Source organism: Phasianus colchicus, chromosome 10, assembly GCF_987193195.1.
Source record: "Phasianus colchicus chromosome 10, bPhaCol1.hap1.1, whole genome shotgun sequence".
NCBI lineage: Eukaryota > Metazoa > Chordata > Aves > Galliformes > Phasianidae > Phasianus > Phasianus colchicus.
In genome coordinates this window covers 23748289-23766814 of record NC_143445.1, presented here as the reverse complement: position 1 = coordinate 23766814, position 18526 = coordinate 23748289, and the positions used below count along the sequence as shown (strand labels likewise).

At 44.8% G+C, this 18526-nt stretch overlaps 1 protein-coding gene across 6 annotated transcripts in view; it reads right to left on the bottom strand.

Annotated features, from left to right (window-relative positions):
• Positions 1–18526, bottom strand: part of LOC116243396 (calcium-activated potassium channel subunit beta-2) — a 114951-nt gene that overhangs the window by 1284 nt on the left and 95141 nt on the right. For 5 of the 6 annotated variants that reach the window (XM_090147743.1, XM_090147744.1, XM_090147745.1 and 2 more), the window contains exons 2-4: positions 11659–11769; positions 6604–6774; positions 4660–4855 (exon numbers count right to left, since the gene is read on the bottom strand). In XM_090147743.1, the coding sequence (XP_090003869.1) occupies positions 4660–4855; positions 6604–6774; positions 11659–11769 (478 nt within the window). The remainder of the gene's footprint in view (positions 1–4659; positions 4856–6603; positions 6775–11658; positions 11770–18526) is intronic. The other variant, XM_090147748.1, reaches the window with a different exon arrangement.

Sequence of the window (18526 nt, the reverse complement as noted above, 5' to 3'; positions counted from 1 at the left end):
ACATTATTATTGCTAATTTACACATGCAAAAATGAAACTGATTGAAGCACCTCTTCATCTTAAGTGGCATACGTACTCTTGCAGCAAGATGGGTAATTGACTTCCTGTAAATACATATCTGGCAGCTCAGATCTGGCTTGTATGGGATCAAAATGATCTCAGTAGTCACGGGTGTTCACTCACAGAAGGAAAGGCCAACAAGAAAACTTAATACAAATCTTCCATCGGGGCAGTGCCTCAATTAAGGACAAATAGAAAGTCAAAGAGAAAAGGCAGATTTTCCTAGTGACTTCACCTCTTGCTGGGGCTCAACCCTGGCTCTTGGGCTGTTTTTTAACTTGCTCTTGAGTCCTGCCACACTCCCCTGCTTGCACTGCTGATATTCCTTGTAGAGGGTGATAGTTAAATTTAGGTAACTTAACGACAGCAAGAGAGTTTTTCAAAGGAAAAGAGATATCTTTATTAAATTAATGCAACGCATAGCTTTTTATTATTATTATTTTAAGTTATAAACGTTATAAATGTCCCTCTGTTCTTTTTCATGGCTACACTGTGACTTTTCATAACGTACTGAGACGAATCTCTAGTTTTAATAATGATTCAAGGATTAACCTCATAACAGGATTTGATTGATTCATTGGCAAGTTTATTAGCCCAGAATGTGATTTGAAGCACGGCAGGAAGATTGTCTGGAGTTAGCCGACTGCAGCATTAAGGGTAGAGCATGTTGGCCTGCCATAATGAATATTTCATAGAGCTCTAGAAATTAAAGATGGAAAATATCAGGGCAGTAGTATCTCATCCATCTTCCTGTTGGTGCAGGGCTGCTCCCCCCAGGATATTCTCTTGCACTCTGCCCAGCTTTGTCTTAAATGTCCAAAGCTGCAAGCCCTCTTCCAGTGTCTGTGACTCCTTAATAGATCATAATCTAGTCAGTACGGGAAAATTGTCAGTGAAGCTGTACCTAATTTTCTCTTACTGAATCATGCTATCATGGTCCTAACAGCAATATTTCCAGCTCTAATGCTTGGTTGGCTTTTTTTTTTTTTAATTGCAAGTTTGGTGTCAGATTTTTTTGTTCCTTGAAGTCGCAGCTGCCACTGTCCTGAGAGAGGAGACTGAATGAGGACTTGGCTGCTGTTGCACAGTCCTCTCCCCTTGACAGAAAACAGCAGACATGTAAAAGCCCCAGTGATGACAGATTCCTGGAATCAGAGACTACAGAATTGTCCCCAGAGTGCAGTGGGGAGGTTCTGCAGATCCTGACTTCCTGCAGGCTTGAGTATTCTGCAAGCACTTTTGAAGCAGACCTGATGCAGAAGCAGAACTCGAGCTGTTGCCTCCTACACGGAGCTACCAGCCGTGTCGGGCTGGTTGGGCTGCCTGAGCCAACCGGGTTTGAAGTGGTGAAGCCATGGAAGGCAGTCATGCAAGGAAGCTTGATATGCTTTGCATCACAGCCAGGCTCCTTGTGCCAAAATCATCTCTTCTCATGCTTCAAGATAACGGGTGCCCTTCGCTCCATGTGCTAATGTCCTTGTTTCAGTTCTGAGCATTGCGTAGGTGATGGGCAGGCAGGCAGATGCTGATAATGGGATGCTTGCAGTGTTTTCTTTGGTTTGATTGTCATTTAGTTTTCTCAAGTGCTTGGCAGGGAATTTTATATCTGCCATTCTTATGCTGTGTCTATGAATGTAAACTACTAAAGCTGCGCTGCTTTATTACAATTCTGCATTGCCAAACACCTGGAGGTCCGCAAGTATAGAAGTAAGCTTTGTCTGGACCTCTGTCTCAAGTAAGAATTCTGTAACAAAACATGGAAAAAGTGGCTCTTGTGTTACTAGCGATCCGATCACAAAGAGCACATGCTAGGTAGTTAAAAAGAGAACTTGTTAGATTTCCAGCCCTACCTTTCTAATTTAAAGGGCTGGGCAGTTTGTACAGGCTATCTGCCTCTCCACTTGTCCAACCCAAAGCCCTGCTCAGTGAAGGGTCACTTGGCGAGTCAAGCTGTGAGTATCTCCATGGATGGAGACTGCACAACAACTCTGGGCAAGCACGTCACTGGTTCTGATGATCAAATCTGCTTGCTTACCTCACTTACAAAGCACAGATATAAACCAGTGGTGACATGAAAGGAATCAAGATGATGTAGTATGGAATGGAACTGGGGCTTTTGGAACTGCTCTAAGCTGCTCAGTCCTTCCTTGGCATGGCAGATGGATCTGGGTGCAGGGTATGCTGCCCAGTGTACCTCCCCTGTCAACTCTTATAGTGTATGGCAACCAAGTAAGAAAAGTATAGCTGTGAAGGTATTTAAGCTGCCATGATTGCAGTATTGGCAAGGGGCTGGTCTTGCCTTAAGGCTAGAGATAAAGTACAGACAGTAAGAGCAATGACAAGCCATGAAAAACTGTGGATGCTTTTCTGGGATAGGCTTGAGCAGCTCAGCTGGCATCCATTTACTTCCCATTGAGACTGGCAGCGGCACGCCGTATGTCTCAATATGAATGGCACCTGTTTCTCACCACGCCATGTGGGACAGCAGCTCCGTTAGGTAGCAAGTCTCCTAGATTAATCATTATTTAAAATCAAAGTGCATTCTGCTCATTTTGCTGCTGGCAAGAGGGGAGAGATGGGCTGCAGGTGCTGCTTGGCATGCATGGCGGTGCTCAGCGAGGCAGGGGGACCTCTTGGAGGTCGTGTGTGCTGGTGTATAACACGTCTGCGCATCTTCATCTGTGTCAGGGCTCAGTGAGCCAGGGCAGACTTCTCTCTGGCTTGTTTAGCAAGGAGGAAGATAGAGAATGCAGACTTGCAAGGTAGGGGTGGGTAGAGATAGAGGGGAAAATAATAAAAATGGTCCAGTGGCTGCTTAGGGTGAAGAGCTTGCTGGGATGTGGATGTAGGGGTTGGGGTTTGCTGGGAAAGTGTGATGAAACAGGAGAAAGTGGTGAGTACTGAGCATGGGTTGAGCAGGTGTGGGGGTTTTTGGCATTTCCTCTGCCTTTTGGGAAAATACCTCACTTTCTAGTCCACAGCCATGCGTTGTGCTAAAGCTGTGATAATCCTTGGGACTGAAATGGGACATCCTTCTCCTAATCCCCCAAGATCTGCAGTAGGAATTGTCCCAGTGCTTCTGTCACGTAATGCAGATCTTAGAAAACATTTAGGAGAAGGTGGTCCCTACAGAAATGGGCTGCGCTGGCCTGAAGCCTGGAGGCTCTGCTGATCCCAGCCAGGTATTTTACAGACATGGCGAGCGTCCATTAAAAACTGTGTTTGGATTCAGGTCACATAGCCAGCAGTACATGAGGAAAACCTAGGAATCCTCTTGAGAGCAGAGCTTAACCTGTAAAACAACCTTGGGCTGGAGGAGTATTAACTGTGCCCACATTAAATTAAGAGGTGGAGGTGTTTGGGAGAATTTCAAAATCTGTTTTCATCGAACAAAAATCAGTAGCAGAATGTGGAGATTTATGCTAAAACTCCTGATTTACTCGAATCCAGTAGAGTGCGGAAGCTGATCTGATCTGTTTTAATCAAATCACTGGATTATACTTCTGTCCCAGCAGAGAGTCAGATCTGCCCTGGCTTGGGGTGATGGGAAATGGGCTGCAGGTGCCTCTTCTCTGCACTGTTGGGGTGGAATGGGGACACTGCTGTATTTCACACCTCAACTCCAAAGGACTTCGTTTCTCAGCCACAGGAGCTAATTATCCAGCAGAATAACCAGCCCTGTGCAACCACTCGGTGCTTTGACTCATTTTAATATCACTTCATCTTAATATACAGAAGTAATTTGGTCTCCTGAACTGCTGCCATAAATAGAAATACAATAGGTTACGCTGTCAGCTGCTCAAACATGGACTCTGCCATTGCGGACTGCAGCACGCCTGTAGTTTGGGGTTCAGTGACCTTGGATAACTAAGAAGTTAAAGCCTCGTGTTTGAGCTGCATCCCATCTTGCTGCAGCTTGTGGTCTTTGGCACCCAGTGCTGGCTATGCGCAGAAGGGGAGATGAGAGAGGGATACGTCAGAGCCCCATACGCAGCATCGCAGAGGCGGCTAGCAGCCACCTGTGAGCAGGCGCTGCTCGGAGCGGTGCTGCCTGCGTGCCGTCTGTGCGCCTGCTGCCTGCGTGCCCACTGCCTGCATCACAGCCTCCAGGCAGGAGCTGTCTCTGTCCCACCTGGACTGAGTCGTGCTGGGTGCTGGGTGTCACACTTGCTGAAGCAAAGGGGAGTTCTTCTGTTTTTCTGCTTTCAAAGTATGGAATTGGGGAAATGATGTGAGAAAATGGGCTGGCGTCTTAGTCTGCCTTTTATTTTTTTTTATCTCCATCTTTCGTCTTGACAGTCTCTTTTCTGTAAACCTTCAGCATCTTTGCACCATCTGTGACCCCAGCACTGGGAGGGGAATGAGAGGAGGCTCCAGCCCTAGTGCTGTGATACTGCAGAATGTGCTGTCTGTGTGGGGTGGAGGAGAATGTCCCCCTTCAGAGATGAAAGCTCTGTCTGGGCACTGCTCTCTGCTCTGCATTTACCAGGGAAGTAGGAGCTGCAAGCCTTATATCACGTTTAAACAGGGAATAGCTATAACACAGTGAGCAGCCCTCCAGAAATCCATTTAGGAAGAAATTTCATTCCGTGCTCCTACCTCAGAATTAATTTTCATTGTTTCTTCGGTGTGGTAGAGCAGAAGCTTCTGGCCAGAAGAAGTGAGATTGACGTACACCTGCAGGCAGGGGTACTGAGAGATTTTCCAGCAGTCTGGGCCGCAGCTAAACGAGCAGTTGAAGGTTTCTGTGATGGATGCGTTGAGAAGCGAGCACTGAGCTTCTTCTGTCCAGACGCTAAAGCAGAAAAAAGGAGATGTCAGAGCATGGCTAGAATGGGTGATAAGCACTGACTGCAGCTCAGAATTTCCATCAGGGATATATGAGGGGAATCTTGAAGGGCTTTGAGCCAGGACTGGACTTTCTCATGTTATTCAGCAATGCCTAATGTTTGGGGAGACATATTCGCTAATTTCTGTGTGTAGATGAAAAGGGAACTGGGTCTCAGTCTGAAGAAGGGTCTATCAAGATCAAAAGGGATCAGCAGAGAAGGGTACGGAGCAGCATGCTCCGGGGAGAGCATATATCACGTGGGACTGTGATGGGATGCCATGAGCTGAGCCTCAAACATTAACCATGGCATCCAGCTCAGCTCAAGAAGGACAACCTCTCATTGCTGGACTATGGGCATTCACAAGCAGAAACCTGCAGAAACCCTTCTTTTTCTCACTTTTACCTTTGACTGCTGCTTTATTCACAAGTGGGGGTAATAATGTAACACCTACCCATGGGAGACTTGTGAAGTTGGAATATTTGATACATCATAGGTGCTTCAGGCATTTTTTCACATAGTTTTTTATATAAATCAGCTTTCCACATGAGCAATTTTGACCTTAGCAGCCTCTGCAATTGACCCTGATACTGCTGAAAGGTCTGGGAGGGCAGTTTGGAAATGCAAATGTTCTGAGATACTTAAAAGGCCTTGATCCCAGGCTCCAAAAATCTAAACTTTGCTTGGATTTAAGAAGGGATAAATACTTTTATTGCACAAGTAAGATGCTGGCTGGCATTCAGTTCATCCTCATGTGTAATGGTTCTTTTTCCTTATCATGGCAGGGTTGAGGAATGATTTTCAATGGTTGCAGTGATGTTATTGAGGATATTAATACCAGTTAACTTCAGGCACTTATTGTGAATGTCTTAATACAGACCCTGTGGTTGATAAGCCAATGCGGGCCAAGTTTTGGGCAGTATGTCAGTTGGGGCATGCAGACCACCATTTTGATCCGCAATTACACATTTTTCATCCCCCTAACTTTGCTGATTGGGGTGGAAAAAACATTGTTGATGGTTTTATTTCTGTCTGGGATGGATTTTAAATAGGGCTGGTGCTTGAAATCTGCTTTCAAATACTGCTAATGAATCACAGGCCAAAATTTCTGCTCTGTAGCAGAGAAAGAAGCCAGAGAAGGCCTTGGAAAAATTAAGTACAATGCAATAAAGATGAAAGATGATACTTCACTTTCACAAATTGCTGTGTTTTGGGAGGATTTCACTTGTTAAACGTGGAAGCGGTAACCCACATGGAAAACAACATGTTCCAAAGCAGCTGGATTTCTTTCCAAATTAATTCTCCATTTTTCATTTGAAAGTGCATTGTTTCTCGAGGCTGCTAAATACTTTTGCTCTCTCCGGAGTTTGCCTGGGCTTTGTAGCAAAGCACTGGGGGGCTGACAGGTTTCAGCAGGCAGCAGAACAGCTGATGTGGATATTATGGCCCTGTTAAACTGTGGCAAGGCTAAAGCCTATGGATCAGATTTCGTCAAACAGGGATCTAATTTTTCCCTCGCTTATGCCTGCATTGCTCAGCTTGCTTTCACTGTCATTATGCCTAAATCATTTTACGAAAAGGAAATGCAGAATATGATCTTTGTTGACCGAAAGAGAAGTTATGCAACCTAAATAAAACCAGTCATGAGAACAAGCCATGATAAGTCAGCTGGAGCAGTGTTTGTGTGAGGTCAGGGTAACCACAACAAAATTACCTTTGCATGTAGGACCGCAGCAGGGTGATTCCCAGGAGAAAGTACATCATGATAGAGCACACCATCATGGCCAGCCCGAGGAGTATGGCCCGGTCTTCTCCAGCTTTTAGGGCTGTGACTGTTTTCCTTTTGTCCAGTAGATCGTGATCCCTGATTTTTTGGTAAATGTTTCTGAGGTTGAAAATAATACATTTTTATGTGAAATTCATTTAGTCAATGAATCCTCTTTAGGGTGGGCAGTTCCACCTCTATTCCCATCTTGTGGGAGGGAAAGACTTAAGGGTCCTCAGGTGTCCTTATTCAGTGGATTCACTCTGACCTGGTGGAAATTAATTCATCTCCAAAACAAATTACAGCCATTTCTGAAAAGGTAAAAACCTCTTATTGCAAATATAGATTAGACACTTGTGCCAGCTCAGTAGATCCTTCTTTGGTGCAGCTTCATTGTCTCAGAATATTTATGCTGTAGAAGAATTTGATTTCTCAGTGCCAATTTAGGGTACTATAACATATTTGGGTGTGTAAGGTGTCTTGTCTTCAGTCAAATATGGTAACAAGACTTATGTTACTGTATGCGGGATATAACTTGAAGAAAGTATCACTGACATTTTGTGAAGGGACAGCTTTCTTTTCTGATTCCCTACAGGTTAGTGGTTTGGGAAAAGTTCAGCCCTGATTGCAGCTCAAGGCTCATGAAACACTTTGGGGATTTTGCAGTTGATTTCTGTGGGTTTATTTGATTGGGAGCTTATTTGCTTTATTTAAAAAATATCTTTCTGGAAGCTCCGTTACTCATTACATTGAAAACTCTGGCAGAAAATTATTCACTAAAGCTATTTGTTCTGGGATTAAAAAAAGCAGATACAACAGACCATTCCCCTTCAGCAGAGTCCTTTCCATTTTCTAACCGTAAGTCCTCCTTTCATCTCTGAGCCTTTGATGATTCGATGGGTCATGAGGACACAATGGTGAAGAAGAAAATATTTGAGTACATTTCAAACACACTCAAACTTTGTGGGTTTAAAATGTACTTACAGACCTGAGGCTGGTCAAAATCTCCTGTGTTTTCTGTTACGGTTCTTTAGAATCATCCAGGCAGCACCCGAAGCATGAGAACCGCACACCTCTGAGCCCTGGCACCACCATAACTTGGACATGGTAGTACACGTGGAAGAGGTTCCTCTTCTACTGTCTGCAAAATGGCAGGTGAGCAACATCAACATCACTGCAAACCCTCCACTTCTTTAAGCTGAACCACCAACTTTCACTCAGCCTTGGAAAAAAGCACTGTGTGACGAAAGACCAACCGTATCACTTACATCCACCAAAAGGGACAAGGAACACAGTAGAGACAGATGGAAAATCATACATAAGCACAGTAAAAACAAGAAAAAAAAATTCTTAATTACAAACTCCTTAAAAGTGGAATTGAACTTGTGTTTAGGTGATAAGTCATAGTCAAGCAAAGCACAGGTGGTGTGGGGTTTTACAGTAAAAATTGTGCTTAGATGCTACTGCCATCAATGCTCCATAACTAAGACCTCTTGAGGTTTCTTCATCCTTCTGTAATTTACTCCTTTGGCTGTCTGTGGTTTCTCTTCCAAACCATCCTTTGAAGCTTGTCAGTGTTTTTCTAGTTGGGAATGAAATGGTAATTCTGCCTGTCAAAATTTTCCTTGGTGCTGGGGAGAAAAATGTATTGTGAAGTGGTGGATGCCATTGCCTTCAAACAAGTGACGTAGAGTAATAATCTGATGCTACTTTTTTATGATTATTTGTCAATCTGTGTTTAACTCTGAGAGCTGCTATTACAATTTGCATTGCTTTCAAATGGAAGCAGGCAGGAAGGCAGAAATTGTCGTGCAGTTCCAGAACATTACCCCATCACACAGCATAACTTATGTCAGCTTGTAGACATAAAACACAGAGCCGTCGCTCACCAGTGTCACTGGAGCAGCTAGGACATAAAAGGGATACAAATGGACAATTTAAAAACAGATAGCTAATTGAGAATGGTTGCAAATACTTCCTATGTGGCCTTGAGCCAAGAGTGTGAGTTAGAAAAAGATGGACTAAAGGGCAAGTAGAATATTTTGCTGCAGCAGGGCAGCCTGAGCATCACCTTAGCAGCTGTGTTACCCTGCCTGTGAGTTTGCAGCTGTGTGGAATGTGTTTTGAGAATGTTTGAATTTTTGGTACATATGAACTTTTGGACTGGGAGAGCTGGAGGGGTGCTGTGCTAAGCTGGCTGATGCTGCACCCCATGGCTGCCAGCACACAGCTCACTGCTTATCTCACAAACTCTATCTAATAATTGTGATTACCTGTGGCAACTCCCCAAATATGATAGTGGTGTGGAAGTGGGTGTATTTTGTTTTTAAAGACGTCACAGCTGTCAAAACACAAAGTCTCTCCACCTCCTGTAAAAACATTTAATAGAAAGCAAACCTCCAAGGACAAAAGGTCTTTGCTCTCATTATCATTTTCAAGCTCCCCTTATCCTGTTCCCTTTGCCAAATTGTTCACAGGATATGGGCTGGCTACTCTCCCCTGGTTCAGCTGCCAGAGAGGAAACCTTGGCTGTGGGGGACAGAACAGAGCAGTCCCTCTGTGGATGTGGCAGCAGAGTGGGGATCCCACTGCAGGGTGGTCAGCAGCTCTTTATGAGGCCATCAGATGAAGGGAGAGGAGGGTGTGTGTTATGTTAGTCAGCCTGAATGCTGCAGCCAAGGAGAAATACAGTGCCTAATCACCTTCATAAAGAAGTTCCATACCTTCTGCAGAACTGCTCACATTTGCTGCAGCCAAGACTTTTCTCTGCCATCATTGGGGACAGATATTTTAGTAGTAGCTAATGAGAAGGACAAGGCTTGTCACTTGCTTCCCACCTGCTCTGTGGGCTGCAGGGCTGTTGAGATTCCTGTCTGCTGGGAATATTCAGAGTGACTTTGAACCAACGTTTTCTTCTCTGATATCACAGTTATTATGCAGAAGTCATACTTCTGATATCTACTGATAGTGGAAGTCCTTGAAGAAAAAGGTCAAAAACCTCTCATATATTAACCACAGAATTTCTAGTGCTCAGGGGCTTTTCTACTCAGAATCCAATTTATTTACATTATTCCTTACTGGGAATGCTTTGTTGCATCAATTATTATTATCTGAAGTATTGCAACAGAATATGTCCCTAGAACTTGTACATGAACCTCTGTGGCGGTTCCTATCACTAAGAATGGACTTCACTCAATTCCCTACCTTGTCACCTCCAAAAGAGGCCAAACTGAATTGTGCTTTGGTTTTCCAAGCTTATAGCATTCTGGAAAAAATAATGAACAGCTGAGAAGTAATGAGGTCTTGGCTAGGTTTCCAAAGCTTAAGAAGTGGCAGTTGGGGAGCAGCAGATTTCTCAAACATAGCAATGAATGCACTTCTTGGCCTTGGTCCTACCAAAGCAGATGCCCAAGAGACACTCCCTTTCCTGGAGGAGGCAATTATCCCCCTGCAAGTGACCCACTGCTGCAGCAGGCTGTTGTTTGCTGGCATAAGTTTGCTGCTCCAGCTGACAGCCTTTCAGTCTGAAGCTTAATGAGCACAGGATTCCTAGGAAAGGGTCATTTAGGGGATGTTATCTGTCTGAAATGTACTGACTGTATGACATGGTGCTGCTGCCAGTGACCTTATCCGTGCTAAAACTGCCATCAGACAGCAACAGGTGAGTTCCTCCCATCGTGAGCACTTGTTCCGTGTTCACACCTCTCTTCTGCAGTCCTGAGGCTGCAGTCAGCACTCTCCTGTTCTCATTTTCTCTTCCTTCAATCCCTTCTGATGGCTTGAAAAGGTATCTGGAATTGCCACGGCTGGTGCATAGGGGTAGAGGAACAAAAGCCTGGGGAAAACTCAATCACAGAAGAGGCTTGCAGAAGTACAGGAGGCAGTTAGATGTCCAGCTCCAACTGAATGTCCATGGAAACCTGCTGCCAAGCTCAGGTCCTCAAAATATCTATTTGGGATTGGATTATCCAAAGAGCTGAGCACCCTTGTGGCATTTGCAGCAGAGTTCAGTGAATTAGCCAGTCCTCCAAAGAAACCCAACATCCCACGGGCAGCTCTAGTATCTGGACTCAAAACCCATTTTCCTAGGCAGATGCCAGTAATGTCTCATTAGAATAACTAACGAGTGTGTTTTGCTAATTGGCACTGGAGCTGCACTGACCTCTGGTTTTGTTTCACTTGAGTCTGACGTTTTGTGATTGCAGTTTAAATAGTGACTGCAAGGAGAGCTGAAGGAGAGGAGGCAAGGGAGAAGGGGGAAAGAAAGGAAGGGGAAATGTGTTTGGTGGTGACAAGATGAGCTGCCCAGCAAATCTCACTACAAAGCAAAGAGATTTTGGAAGGATGAACCTGAGCATTACTTACAATTGTTCTCTCAGCAATGATATTTAACTTCTCTCATTCCCAACTGAGTGCTGCCTTTGTAAAAAGCTCTCCTTCCCTTTCCTTCTCTTCTGTGTAATTCCCTGCCTGTGTGAGACTCAGTATTCCCCTGTCATCAGCCTATTTCCTGTAGCAGTACTGCTGAACTGGGCTGGACCAGAAGCCAGCCACTTTTCCAGCTGTTTGCCATCACCCAGCTGTTGTGCAGTGTCATGCACATGTGGTTTCCATGTGTGCATGCATAGAAACAGGAAGCATCTCTGGCAGCTGGATGCACCACGTAGACGTGTAAAAGGTATAGGTGGGTGGAGGAGAGGTAGAGGTGGCTGGAAAAGAGGAGGCTGTGAGCTGTGCCTGGAGCAGGGCGTGTGTGTGCTGTGGGCAGGGAGCAGAACACCTGTGAAGGGCTTGGAGCCGTGGCTGCAAATCTGTACTGGGGGTAAGTGTGCTGTGTGCTGTGGTAACTTCAGAGCAGCCTTCAGAAAGCAGCTGGGGGGAGCAAAGGGCAAGGGGCTTTGTATCCCTCCTCCCTCCCCCAGTGCCACTGTTATAGAGCAGTGACAGGTCGTGGTCCTAGAGATTCCAAACCCATCAGAGACAATCACTATTGATGCTATTTACCTTTTCTCATCGTGTCTGTAAGATGTAGAGCTCCGGCCACTGGTCCAAATAAACATTTTAGAGGGTTGCCCAGTGTTGGCTTTGCTTGCTGCAGTGGGGCGATGGAAGGACCTAGGGAAGAGTGATAATTTTTGTCACTGCCCACCCAGTGCAGCAGACCAAGTTACACCCAGATCTGCCATGGCTGTGCTCAGGAGGGATTATTTGATAAACTTGAGCTGAGATGTAAAGTAATGAGAATGACAAATTGGCAGAGGGAATGAAGGATACATTTTGTGTGCCCCCCTGGTAAAATATGTTCCACAGTGTGCAGGCTTTGCATCATCAACAAGAAATCATTGGCAATTTAAGAAAAGGTAATAGCTGCATCCAATGTTATGGCAGAATTTTGTTGGGAGAAAGTGGCTGTTGTTTAAGCAAATGCATGCTTATTGCAATTTATTGGCTACACAATGGCCCTCAGTGAGATGAGGTTTTCAGGAAAGGTGTCTGAATGAGGCAGAAGTATGAGACATAAATGCAGTGTTTTATGGAATTGTATCTGATGTGACAAAGATGTCTTTTCCCACAGAAAAATTTCTGTCCCAAAACCATTTGGCCAGATCGGGTAGAGCTTTCTCTGAAGCTAATGAAGTATGGTTTGCTTGATATTTCAGCCTGGGCTTCAGGGATTTTTCTTCCAATATCACTTTTCAAGAGATTTCTCTAAAATCCCACAGAAGCAGCTCCTGCCTGGGGCTTCTGTGTTTCACAGGCGCGTGAGACAGGTGGTGCCTTCTCCAGTCTCAGGGATTTCATTTTAGCTTCAACCCTTTACTGCAATTAGATCTCATGAATGTGAAACACAGCACTGAATGGACCTCAGGAAGTATTTCTCTTTTGTCTGGACCTGCAGAACTGCCCTGATTTAAGGTGTATTTGCTATATGTAGTCCTAGAAGATTGTGGATACCCTGGATTAATTGAATATTAATAACTATCCTTACAGATTGCAGTTTCATTGCCAGGCTTTAAGAATAAATGATATGGATATTGCTGGTGGGGCTTCCACTCCCCTCACAACTTTCTCCAAATCTGCTCCTGAGTGCAGTGAAGTTGTCTATAATCTCCATATCTGGAAATTGGGCCATACAGATTCACTGTATTTCACATTACTTCTTTGCTTAGCACTTTGTGCTTTCAGGTCTTTCTGAGAAAAGTTTAAGAAAAAAATGAAATATGCGGGATATTGAACGCTTTAATGCAGGAGTTCATGCACTGGAACTCATTGAAAAATACATCCAGTTGCTGATGCTGCCATCAGAGAATGCACTTGAACACCTCAGTGCTCCTTTCCTGGAAAAGTCTGTTACGTCACTATCTACGTAAACACGCTAATTTCAATATTTGCATAGTGATGAACCTGGGAGAATACTGAAATCCAGCTGAGATGGCTGCAGGGAAAGACAGGCATGGCTGGGAGCCAAAATCCATGTGTACGCAGATGGGCTGCTGGGTGACATAGCTGAGTACTATCTGGCATGGCTTTGTGCTGCGTTCATGCACAGTAAATTGGACAAGAAAGTGGCTCCAAAGAAGGGAGACAATGGAAATGGTCTCTTCTCTGGTCTTTTCCTCATGTACATGGTCATCGCTGCAGGTCTGTGTGCCAGTAAAACCTCTTTTCTTTCTTACAACCACAGTAGGTAAGTACTGGGAAATCAACAATAAGAAGTCCTTCCTTCCTGTAATAACTGTAGTTTAGAAGGTGAAATAGCATCTATCAGCCAGCAGCTAAGAAGTGTTTTTATAGTGATCGCAGACATAAATTTGTGTTGTAAGACCTTGGGTCTAACCCTACTCTGGTATTTCTGCACTGAGCAATTCAGGAGAGTGCAGAGCAGCTACCTGAGGCCCTGGAGGCCATGAGGGGTGCTGGACTGAGACCTCTGCCAGGCTCAGCCCCCGGGCTCCTTAGTGCTGGAAAATAAAATTACGTTTGTATTTACCACTGCTGCCTCAAGGGTACAGGATGGAAAGCCTGGCTGGCTGGGCTACTATGTCCTGATTGCTCCCAGAGATGGCAGTAAATGCTATCAGAGAGTCTGTTCCTAATTAGGAAAACTCCGGGCACTTGTTAGAAGTGATCAGCAGCTTCTACTGCCTGCTTGAGTCGGCAGAGCTTCCTGGGCAAGGAATAGACCCACAAGCTCCAGAACACATCACATGAGAACCAGAGGGTGATGGCTGGGCAGTGAGGGGCTGCCCCACTGGGGTGATGCCAGAGAGGAAGAGAGGTGTCCTTTCTCCTCTAACATCAGAGGGATTTCAGAGTATCTCATGGCGCCGGTGCCTAGAAGCAGACCATATGTGATGGCATTAATGCTGCCTGCTTCATTAGCTGGGCAATCCAAGCTAACGGTCACTGTTTAACACACAATTGCACACTTAATCTTGTGTAAAATCCTAACTCTGATGACATCATGGAAGCTACTCCAGAAGTCAGATGGAAGTCACTAAATTTGTATCTCCTTTAGGCAGAGGTTAGCTCTACGGTGCAACATCTGCTGTTTCCTACTCACAGCTATGCAGTTAACTGCTAAGCTGAGGTTCTCCTGTCTGCATCCAGAGATGACCCTGGGGAGTTTGCTAGTCCTGGTATGGAAATAATCTAAGAGCCAGAATCAGAACAAAAACAGAACCTGAAACATCCAGCTCCCCTGTATGGCCCATTGCAACATGAAGGGGTAGATGGAAGTAGGGTTGCACCAGGGAGAGGTTGAGGAAAAATCCAGTGGGGTGGTTAAAATGGATCAGATCAGCACCAAACTGGCAATTCCCATGTTGTGACACTATTCATGGGGCAATGTTTCCTCAAAATACTTCTTTTCCCTGCGGGGCTCCATCTGAGCCCAGTGCTTGCTTGCCTGAATTCCACCTGTCTGTGGCCAGAGCAGAAGAACAGCCAGCATGGACTAAGAGGAAAAGCAATAAGTTAACTTATAAAAGAAATGCATTCACATTAGTGGAAGACAGTTACCACTTAGGGAACATTTAACGCCCTGCCAGCAGCAACACTAAATCGTGAAGCAGCAACAGCGATATCAAACGGTGTATTTCTGCCTCGTGACCAGACCTTGCTGTACTGTGAGCTAATGAGCACGGTGTGGGACAGAATGACATAAATAACTGTTCTTGTTGGAGTATCCCAGGAGCTCCGGCTGCACTCAGTGACTAATCCAGCCAGCAAACGACCTTGAATTTGGGGTTCCTCATTACAGCAAGGGAAAACTGGACAATGGGGAGCTGGCGTTAACGTACTAATGAGTTCAGGAAGACTGATCGCTAATGATGCTGCATTAATGATTTCACCTCTATTTCTGGCCTTTCTCCTAAATATCCCTTGAGCTGAGGCTGAACATCCCACTTGGTTTTTGAGTTAAAGGAGGGTCATGCCTGGGACTGATCTCACTGTACTCCACTGGCACAAACATGGCTAAGATGCTCCATGTCCCAAGGAGAAAGATGAGACTGCTAGATACGACTGAAGCCATCACATGGGGTGTAACTTAGCTATGTGCAGAATACAGGGGCTTATGGTTTTGTTTTCAAAGCCAAACTCCTTTTAACTTCAGGTCATCCCTTATAATTATTAAATCCCTCTGCCCAGTATTACACATTAGTCAAAGGGATGTTCAGAAAATTTGAGTCATACTTCTTCACTACATGATGACATCCAGTATGTACTCACTTCAAAATTAAATATTCCAAGGTAGCCTCTAAATCATCCAGATTTGCATGCCATGATCTTTTTTTCTCCAGTACTGATTTTATGTTTTGTGGAAAAAACCTCAAGCCTTATTATTCAATTATTCCTTTAAGCCCTCAGCTTCTTTCCCACCTGGCTCCAAGAGCTATCTGCCTGTTATGAGTCTAGGTAGTCCACACAGCACAGATGCAGACTTCATAGTCTATACTTCTCTTCATTCTTTTTCCCCAAAGTCTCTTCCTGTCCATTTCTATCTCCATGATAACTTGTTTCTCTCATCCCAGTGCAGTGAATTCTGACTTAGCTGATCAAAATGACTTTTTGAAGAAATTCTTGCATACACAGGTCAGCCACAAGAGAGGGATCTGCTGCTTGTTACTGCAAATAAGAGAGTCGCATCCTCTCTTCTTTGGTGACCTTCTGGGCCACCTCCAAGAGCTCTGAGATTGTGGCTCAGCTCCCTCATTCACCCAATGTGCCAGTCCTCCTGCTCTACCTGGCAGAGGACAACACCACCATGCCACCTTCAGCTGGCAGAGTGAAAAACCAGCCCCACTACTCCCATGTTTTGGTGCTGCTGGGTTTGTAATCTAAGCACGAGGCAATGCCTTTCTTGGCACATTGCAGTTGCTGGGGATAATTGTCCCCTTTGCCTGTCAAGACTCTGCAGACATTTTTAGCTTTTTGTGCTTTGTCAGTTGTAGATTAATTTGAATCTGCGTAGGAAGCGACACGTTGGACGAGTACTGTATCATCTCTGCTGTTCCTGGGGTTCAGAGATCACCTGTAACATGGGCTGGCTTTGGGAGGGTGTGCAGCAAGGTCAAGTGCTGGGTCACAAACCCCATGTTGGAGAGCAGAGGCAATGGCAGGTCCCATCAGCACGGACGTCTCCTCCAGCTCTGTGCAGCTATGCCTCAGTGTCACACTCTTCCAGAAAAAAATCTGATCTGAGAAGTGCATGGTTTTTAAACATCCCTGAAGAGATGTTTCATTTGAGGAAAGCGGCACTAAAACCCTGTTAAAACCCTCCCTATGTGGGAACACAAAGAGGGGGTGACAGTGAGGGCACCAGCTGCCACAAAGGAGGAGTGGGTTGGAGAGTTCTGTGGTTTGCAGAGGGGTGAAGGCAGGGAGAGATGAATAACCATGAGGCAGCACCCCAAGGAAAAGCAGAAGCAGCTGGAGCAGATAGGGCAAGAGTGGCTTTTCTCCCATCTAAATCCTTGAGTGGCTCAATCGTTTTTAACTCCTTTGAGTCCGACCCTGTGCCATCGAGAGCACCAGTCAGAACAAAGCCAAGGCAGAGGCAACGCTGAAAGAACGGCCCAGCGGGAGCTGAATGCTCTGGCACTATTTATTTTTGAGTCCACATTTGGATTAGCTGTAAAGAGCTGTGTGGATAAGCAAGCAGGCAATTACAGCTGGGACGTGCTGCTCATGAATGGAAATGGCTCCAATCTGCTCGGGACATATTGAAATTCTAATTCAGTTAGATTCCTTTAGTTACAGCGCGCATCACAAGCACTAAAAGCGATCGGATTAAAAAATAAATACAAGTCGTATGCTGTCTTTGGTCTGCCTTCACTGTTCTCCTTTCTCCCCCTTCCCTCCCCTATGTTAGCTGTTGTTTGACTTTATTTTCTGTGGCAAAATACAGTGGTCTGCATTGAATAGCTTGTTAATTTTTATGAGAGTCTGGCAGTCTGCAGCTGGCTGAACGTGCTCGCTGCTATAACGGGTAGACAAATCCAGAGAATAACTGAGGTTTCACACGTCATGTCTTGCTAAAGGCCATTACTCAGCGGTGTTTGCATTACTGCAAAAGTGCAGGTGCAAAACTGAGGTACAGAGCAAGGAGACTGTTTGTACAACTAAGGAATGGCCTCGATGGGGAAAGGCAGATTTAATAATTCCGTGATACAGACACAACTGAGGCATGGAGCTGTGAAGTAAGCATCTCTATGGCAAAGCCAAAAGCCCAGTTCTGATCTCACAAGCATCTTTCCTGACTTTCTTAGTACAAAAGGGTAAATTTTGCAGGATAAGTACTCTGTGTTATTTCTCATCTTTTCAGAACACATACCTCACTACCCATAGCCATTCGTTACTTGACTACAATCAGCTGTTGCAATCAGCTTCACCAAATAGAATTTTGTGTGCAAACACCATAGAAGAATACTGGAAATATTTTTTCATGCATTAATTTCATATATTTTCCACTTTATGTGTCTTTATTTTTTTTAAATGCAGTTCTATAGAGGAAGCTGCCTATGGGCTTTGGAGCCTAAGTCACGGGCATTACGGCTTCATCTCCATGGACTGCTTCTTTTTTGTTTGCTTTGCCCGCTGGTGGGGGTCTCCAAGTCCCTTGATAGAGACAGAAACCACCTGTCTAAGTGGAAAAAACATTGCAAAATCCTAATTTTTACAGGAAAGGTGCATGACCCAGAGAACAATTTCCGGAATAGGAAGAGGGCAGCATTTCTGATGGATTCATTTTCACAAACCAAATCCAGGCTGGGAAAAAGACTGAGAGAAAATTAGAAATGAAGTGGGGAACAATAAGGTGGAAGATTAGAAAGACAAGGGATGTAACATGTAAGGAAACAACAATGTGCCCACAAAAGAGAGAGTAGGAATGTCTATGTATTCCACAAAAGTATGAAATCTACTGAAGTAGTGGAATGAAGTGGACAGGAAATCTGGTGGAGTGAAGTGAGTCAAATGACTACTGAGATGAGGCTGATGAGCTGTGTTTGGTACAGTGCTTGCGGTCTGTTGGGTAAAAATCACTGTAAGAACCTGCTTTGTGGGTGAGTTCAGAGCATGATACGCTGGATGGTACAAATGCAGACGTAGCCTCCTTAAAACACCAATAGGTTGAGAGCTTATGAATCTCTGTATAGATGTGTTCTTGTAATATACTTTTTAGCATAAAACCAATTTTTCATGAGAGTCAGGAAAAAAGGAGATGATGAGAAAGAACAAAAGCAAAGTCTCTATAAGAGGAAACAATCTGCCTATGCCCTCTATGCAGTTTTGAAACAACAAAGAGAACAAAATCTCTGCAGTCCTCCGAGGCCAGCAGTGCTCTGAACAGTGCAAGGGCCACGTCCCC